Below are 8,207 nucleotides of genomic sequence, written 5' to 3' on the forward strand. Positions count from 1 at the left end.
GTATCTCATCAGATAACAGAATTTTTTTTCCCCTCTGTGTACCAAATGAATTTCTTTCCAATCATATTGAAATTTAAGGTGTGGGAGAAGAAACCACACCCTGAGCTTCTCAAACTTCTAAATCCTACATTTCCTGTCATCTCACAATTTTTTATTTCTGGAAAAAAAGAAAAAAGTTTTCTATTGACAGTTGATCCCTTCTGTGGAGAACTTATTTTTGAAGGAGCCTTACACAGCACTCAAAGTGTGGAACTTCTATTGAGTATTCATCTTTTCTAACAAATCTTTGTTTTTCAGTCCTTCCCTGCAGTATTCCCTTCAGCATTCTCGGGTGTGACATCTAAGGGCTGGATACTCATGTTTGAAATGGAGGAGTAGACACAATGCTCAGTCAGCACTGTGGGTACGTTTACCTGCCTATACTCTCCAAAGAGCTTTCCTTAGCATGAAAGACATGCAGCAGTCCAAAGACTGAACACAGCAAAACGCCCTACAAGAGAAGTAATTCTTCTACCCGTTCCCATTATTAAAGTGTGTGTCCTGAACTGTCTTAAGTTCACACTCATCAACAGTACCCTCACAACATATCAGTTCACTGCGTTCATGAACAAAGTTAGGAGCAATGATGTGATACATAGCAGAAAATTTCACCTTGTAAGATTTCAGTTACTTGAGAGGGCTACTTGGGTTTCTTTAGAAAACCAGATCTATGAGACAAGTGATTGGCTTCTCCTTCCTCAAGTAGCCCCCATGAAGATCAGCATATCTTTTTCCACAAGCTTAAACTAATAAGCTGTTATTGACTATGTGTGGGTATAAATGGATTGGAAAATGAAGTCACCAGAACAGACAAACCAAAATTATTAGGCTAGCTACAAAGTCTGTAGCATAAAATATCCTGAATATGTTGATTGCACTATTAAAAAAAAATATATATAATTTGAGATGTTTTTGTACTGCATTTTAACCAGTTTTCTACAGAATCTCCATTATTAGGGGTAGCATAAATAAAGTCAGTGTTAATAGGAGAACAAATGAGCCCCCAATCTCATTGCTAAACAGTAGAAAAAAAATTAAAAAGACAAACCATTTTATTTTGAGGCAGCTCTCATCTTCTATTTCATAAAGAGAAAACCAATATGGGTAAGTTACTACACTGAGCCATGGAAAACACAATAACCATTTCAGTGAAAATCAGTTCTTGGCATAGCTGCTGCTCACTGTCATAGAAGACCCTACACAACTTAAAAGTCCCTCCAGGAGCAACTCTATTGATAAAGGAGCCCTTCGTGTATGTATTTGAAATCAAATTAGATTAGGAGTCTGCAGGAAGTCTTCTAAACCTGCTTGTGAGTGAATGTACTCCTTCATATTGCCTTCTACTATGTTAAAACCCCCGGAGACAGGGCAGGACACTGTAGGAATATGTTTGATATATAGTTGGATTAAATAACAACCTAATATATCAAACATATCACACAGAGTCCTGCAGAAAAAGGCATCCAGGTTTGATTCATCTTGGGGGAAAAGCAAAAAAAGGACAAACTGCTGAAAGCTAACAGCAGGGAACTCTTACTGACTACTAAAAACACTTGCGTTTGAAGGCATAAGCTTGCATAGAGGCATGAAGAGCATACCAACAGAATAGGGTAGGTACAGCAATGCTCTCTCTGCTGTTGCACCTCATCTACCACATCCTTAAAAGTGTTCTTTTTCCAGTATTAGTGAAGCATGTAGTTCGTATTAGAGAAAATATTTTTCTTCTTCAAAAAATTATTAGTTTTGGGGGGTTGTTATTTTACAGCCAGTGGCATATTTGCATAACAGGAGGAATATGTGGCTACATTGCAAAACACTTGACCCTCCAAAAATGGAAAACAGGAAAAGAGAGTCCATGCTCAGGAAAAATGTAATTGTATTTAAAGGAATATCACAGCCAAAACTTACTTAATAAACAATAAAGATCTCATTGCTTCACAGATCATTCCCCACCTTGAACACTGCAATGAGAATACTGAACAGGTTTTGTGTTACAGGGAGTAGTAACACCACCTACTTAGGAAAGTCCTAAAGTGCTTGCAAGATATAAGCTGAGAAGACAGACAGATATTAACAGGGTATCACTGGGGCAGTGGACTAGTGGACTAAGCATTTCAGGAGCACATTCACCAGCAGCTAGATGACCACAATTTAAAGCAAACAGAATGTGCATCATATAATAAAACATAGGCAGCAGTTCGCAGGTCTGTGTCTTATTAGAGATTCTTCTCTGGGATAAGATGATTCCCAATAGTGCAAAAAAAAACCCCATCTCATGCTATTGGTCTCAGTCCAAGACATGAAGAGGGTACAATAGGTGCAAAAATATAAAGAGAAAACAAGGAAAAAAAGAATTAAAAAAATCCAAAAGTATATAAAAAAATTAAGGTAGTGGAACAAATGAGAAAAACACCCCCTATCTTCAACTATTGATTTTTTTCTTTAGAGGTAACAAACTGGAACGTGCAAAGATGAAATCAAATTACTCCCACTCCCTGCCCCAATAACAGAAGCTTACCCAAAAATAGAGAATCAGCCACCAATTAATAATGATGAAGATGATGGATTTCCTGCAGGCAGATTATTCTAAAATTACCAACTACGGAATTCTCTGCAAGTTCACTTGATGATGATTATTGTTAACCAAAGCAGAATATCGGTCTAGCTGGACCAGCAGTCTGTTCCAATGTAGAACATAGCTACTATTCCTGCATTTCATAGACTAAGCATAAGAAAAATCAGTTGTATCAACCTCCTTACCTAGTCTAGGCATTCACAGTACAACACTAAGTATGTTGTCAAAGATGAGTATCAGAAAGACAGAGCCTGTTCAAAGCAGGAAATCCTACTTTGGGAGGATACAAGCTACAAGTCTTCAGCAGAAAAAGGGGTGTCTGAGTCACTCTGTGATCTTCCTAGTTCCTTTAATGTGTATTACAATCCATATTGTGAAAAGGATTAAACATCTAAAAAAGGATGTAAAGGGCTGTTTAAATCCCCAATTAAACAAAGAGTTGGATATGAATTTTAGTTTCAGAAAATGACAAATAAACAGACCAATAAATCACAGGCAGACGGGATACTCAAATTAACATGTTAAATGAGGAGCAGGTGTGAGATCTGTATTCACTGGGAAATTACAATGACCCTGGAGTGGCTTAGATGTTGGAAAGAAACTGCTCCATGGTTACTAGGCAACACACACATGCTATTGTGCAGTGATTGTATAGAAAAGGTGATGGAGGACTCTTCCTCTCCTCAGACTCTGCCTGTGTCCTCTGCTCTGTAGAATCTCATTATAAAGGACCATTTTTCTTTATAAACAAAATGGATGTACTTGTTTAAAAAATGCAGGACAAAGAGCATTTCTTTTTCATGAGCTAATTTATTCCCATCATTAAGCAGGGGGGGTGTGGGAGGGGGGGTGGGAAGTCCTCAAATAGTGAAGCAACCAAGAACTATTTCATCTGATGTTCCTGAATGACAAAATACCACCCTGCACCAAAACACAATCACCCAACACTGAGTGTTCTTGAGGCCCTGCTTTTTAGAAAGACTTCTCATCAGCTTTACTTAGAAAGCAGTTTTGCACCTATGAAGCAGCATAAACAGGGAAATAGATACATAGTCCTTTCCTGAAAGCAATTACACAGCTAAAGCATGATTTTCATTTTAAAGAGAAACAATTCTAGGCATACAGTAATTTCTTCTAAAACCTGCCTGTTATTCCACACTAGGCAAAAGGTAGCAATTCTCTGTGATCCAGTCTTATGAGCTATGTGTAGAACCAAGTAATGTCAGCTTCATATATTCCCTCTGTACCATGCATGAAAATAGTTGGCTTAATTTTGCATAAAATAATCAGAGACACATTTGAAATGACCTGGCAACATGCAACACTACTTGCTTTCATAATGAAGTGTAATTTATTTTCCTTCAGGAAAATTAAATAGAAATGGTCATACCACATATCTGATTTGATACTGAAGCAGCTACTCTTTTAGCATGGCATAAAATGCTATGTTTTTAATCTTAGAAAACCCTGAAGGTCTTTGGCATTCTGTTGAATCCCTTCTGTGTTGCTGCTGCTTTCTCCTGCTATACTACACAAATTCAGATGAGAACAAAGGGTCTTCAAAGGAAAGCAAGTGAGAATGACTTTTAACATCCATAAAATGTGTTTGGAAATAAAAAAGTAAATAATCCACAGTAGTGATACAGTAAGACTAAAAAGCATTTCTAACATTTGGCTTTTCTTCTTTTGCTTGCTCATGGCTGGTGCTTGACTCACTCTGAAAAACATCTTTTTACCCTGTTCCTTCAGGGGTAAGTCCCATCCAGTGCAGTGTCTAGTGGCACTGAGACTGATGCAAGGTTTGATTGTTACTGTCCATAATACTGGTGTAAACAAAGTGTACACCAATATATAGGCCATATGCATCTTCTGCTTTATTAACTTCAAAGAAACAACACGATGGACACTCACCTTTGGCTTGGCTCTTGGTTTCAGCTGCTCTAACTTCTTTGCTGCAGCCTCAATTGATGCTGCAGCCCCTAGTAACTCTGTCTCTGCAATGACTGTTGGGTCTTCTGGATCCACCCACTCTGTCCCTGAAATTAATGGAGACGAAGACAATAACTTCAGTGCCACTGTGAGCTGCCATTCAAACACAGTGATTTACAATCACACTTCAAATGTCAAATACAGAACGCATATCATAGAAGGCTGATTTTAGTACCGTAATGACATAAATACACTGTAGTTTATGCCACTTAGAGCAAAATGTAAGTCAGAGTGGAAAAAAGTATTTAGCAGGATTATTATATTATGAAACTTAAGAACTGTGTAAGCAAAGCAGCTTCAAAAAGGGATACTGTCTGTACTGGGAACTTAACCAGCTGTCACTCAACTTTCCTTTATCAGAGCTCTTTCTAAGATGGTTCCTAACTTGACCAAGTTGTAAGGTACACTGAGAAGTCTGAAGAATGGCAAAGAGTACATGTTATAGACAATAGCATCATCCACAGCACAATTTTCAGAGTCTCTTTTTTGGCAGTGGTTAGAGATGAAGCTAGTATTGACTGAAGAAAGCATGTTTTTGGCAATGTGTTTCTAACAGCAATGTAGAGAAGGCCAAAGCAGTTTCTGTAACATATCCAAAAGTCAACTTTTTTTATTTTTTTGGTTGAGTTTTTGGCATTTCTCTTAGCTCAAAGAAATTTTGTAGGTCCACAAAATGAATAGTTGGCTGGAGTTGCTCTCAGATTTTTGTAAGTTCTCAGTGCACTATTATTTTCAATTTCATAACGCTATTCTCTGGATGACAAGATTCAGAAAGAATCCATGTTCTGGATTGAGGGAAACAACGAAACAGCCAAAAGGAAAATCAGAGGGAGAGAGAAAAGGAAACCAGAAAGAAAACTTCTAAGTTCATAACTACTAAGGGTAACAGGAGGAGGTGGCGCCACAGATGGAAAGAGAAAAGGATGGGAAGCAGTGTACATCAGGCAAAGGAATGAGGGGAAAAAAAAAAGGGGGGGGGGGGGGATAGTAATCTGCACAATGTATTTCTGCATCTAAGAGACTAAGAGATTAAAGGCCTTGTTAAATTTATTGAAACAGGATCAGAAAGTTTGGGTGAACCTAATATTAAAATATCAACGGAAACATTAATCATTATTAAGGAAGAGTGATGGGGGAGAAGGATACTTGCATAGCATAATCCATGCCTGATCCATCTAACATCAAAGAAAATAACCTTGAATGCCTATGGATCAACATTGCACCAGCTAACGAATGAGGCAGTTTCTGCTATGAATGACCAAATCGCTGGAGAATACAAAATGACTGGCTCCTATTTATGATGTGCTGGGAGAAAGCTGATGTACATGGTACTGTAATCCTAGTGAGCTACATTTCATGCTGCTAATCCCTACAAAGTACATACGTATTTTAAATCAAATATCAAAACATTACCAAAGTCAATTTCTCAGCTCAAATGGTGCACAAGATGAAGGAATTCTATATTAAACCCTAATATTGGCAGATAAGGGGCGGGGGGGAAATTGTTGATACAAGCAGCATCTATAAACACAGTCAAAACCAACTTGTAAAGTATAGCTGTTCTTCAAAAAAAGGCATTTCACAAAGGTAAACACATTTACATGCTACACTGGTTATGAGACAGAATTTTATCATGTATCTATAAATGAAAATTAGGAATGGTTAAAAAAAATTTTACTTTCCACAAAAGAGCTTCTCACGTGAATTTAAAAAATGCCCTACAGGCAGTAAGTGAAAAAATATTAAAAGTGAATTTTTATTTTAATGAATATGAATTAAAATGCAAAAACTACTGGAAATGAATAAATGTTTCCAAAGATGAGGACAATAAAAAGATTTTTTTAAAAGGATTTAGGGAATAGAAAAATTCTGATATTGGCTTGGCAGCAAATGAAAACGCAAATTTTGAAACATAAGGAAAGTGCAGAAAAGGCTGAAGGTTTCAACAGATTTACCTGGACAGGGAAAAAGCATAATGTAAATCACTGTTATATGAAACAGAGTAACTATATTAAGACAGAGAGGAAAAAAGTAAGAAAATAATAAGGGATTCCCATATATGAAAAGTCTTTAATCAGGATTCTTTTCCAAGGAACGTGTACTGACAAAAGCAGGAAATAACTGAGGAAAACTTGCAGTGTATATTACACAGAATATCAGAAAAATGAGTATAGTGTTCTCTGGCCTAGCTTAAGAAAGAATGAACAAATATGAATTTAGTAGAAGCTGGGGGGGTGCGCAGAATTAAAAAAAGTGATTACAATGCTTTATTCAAAATATTTTCTGTAGAATTCTATTACCTATGAGATTAGAATACTCATATACCTTTCTGATGGCTGTGAAGATTTGTTTAGACTGAAGTTCCCAATAAATCTGGTAGTAGATGTGCTTCAGCAGTAGCGGTCTAATGATTAGTAACACCACCCTTAATATGCATTCAACTAATTTAAAATGTAGAATGTTAGAACTGTTGTCCTAAGAGTTCACATGCATCACTGGATAAAAATTTTACTAAGAAAGTCAGTATCTGAGAAAAATATCGCTCATCTGTTATAACAATGAACTTCTGCAAAGCAATGGAATTCATTGCTTAATTGAGTGTTGAATTTATATTTGTCCACAGGTTGTTCAACTCAGAGTTCAGGAAATCATCCAGACCATGATTTTCTGGTCTCATGGTTTCATTAACATGGGCAGGACCCAGACAGAGGATTGTAAGCCCTATAGACCTAAAATTCACATCATTGCTAGAGGCTATTAATTCAGAAAGGTCATGGTATCCTCTTTTATTTGAGGTTGGAAAGCAACTATCACTGCAAAGCAAAGGACTTATTTTGACTGAAGAAACATGAGTGTAAGGAAAGGAACCAGTCATCCAATTACAATTCAGCCACCAGTTCAAGAGAAGTAATACTGTATTTTGTGTTCAGCTACTGTGGCTCTTGAGTGCTCTGCTTGACAGTTCCATCTTCAAAGGCCACATGATTTACAGAGGACTCGTGACAGATCACATGAAGTGGGAGAGGGTCAAATAGACACATTTATCAACACTGTGAATAACTGAGTACCAGCAGAGAAATTAAAAGAATGGAAGTAAGTGGTACCAAGACACGTAGAACATACTAAAAGGGTTTTTGTTATTTTTTGCTTTTGTTTTAAACTACAAAAAAGACAGACCATCATCTCTGGAGTAAAAAGCCCACTGTACTGGCAGCCAGGCTGCCCAACTCACCTTTCATTGCTTCTGCTGATTGGATGAGCTCTGTAACAGCACCAGCAACCCGCTTGGAGAAAGAGGCCAACTGATGCTTTAGTTCTGGAGTTGGTTTTTGAAGGATCTAGAGAAAAAGTAAAAACATAAAAATGCATATTAGTAAGGATTCCAGAGAATGCTGGAGCATTTCCCAAGGCATACTAATGAAAAATTTGTTTTATACAGCAACTGGCTGAGACAAAACATGAGTCTAGTGAAAGAAATACAATTGTCAATGAGTCACTAGGAGGAAAGGCTTACACTGCAATGTCTGATACATACTAGTAAAGTAGCACTGCCTTGCATTTCTACAGGAACTGACAATATTATCTAGAATGCCTCAGAACTAAA

The 8,207-nt window shown here is 37.2% G+C and overlaps 1 protein-coding gene across 1 annotated transcript in view; it reads right to left on the bottom strand.

The window, feature by feature from the left end:
• The window catches only part of LOC104157727 (talin-2-like), a 20,175-nt gene extending 12,279 nt beyond the window's left edge, over positions 1–7,896 (bottom strand). The window contains exons 1-2 of the mRNA XM_009695174.1: positions 7,836–7,896; positions 4,526–4,650 (exon numbers count right to left, since the gene is read on the bottom strand). Coding sequence (XP_009693476.1) covers positions 4,526–4,650; positions 7,836–7,842 — 132 coding nt within the window. The 5' untranslated portion in view covers positions 7,843–7,896. The remainder of the gene's footprint in view (positions 1–4,525; positions 4,651–7,835) is intronic.
• Between the last annotated feature and the right edge of the window lie 311 nt (positions 7,897–8,207).

This window comes from Cariama cristata, unplaced genomic scaffold, assembly GCF_000690535.1.
Source record: "Cariama cristata isolate BGI_N322 unplaced genomic scaffold, ASM69053v1 scaffold15782, whole genome shotgun sequence".
Lineage (NCBI taxonomy): Eukaryota > Metazoa > Chordata > Aves > Cariamiformes > Cariamidae > Cariama > Cariama cristata.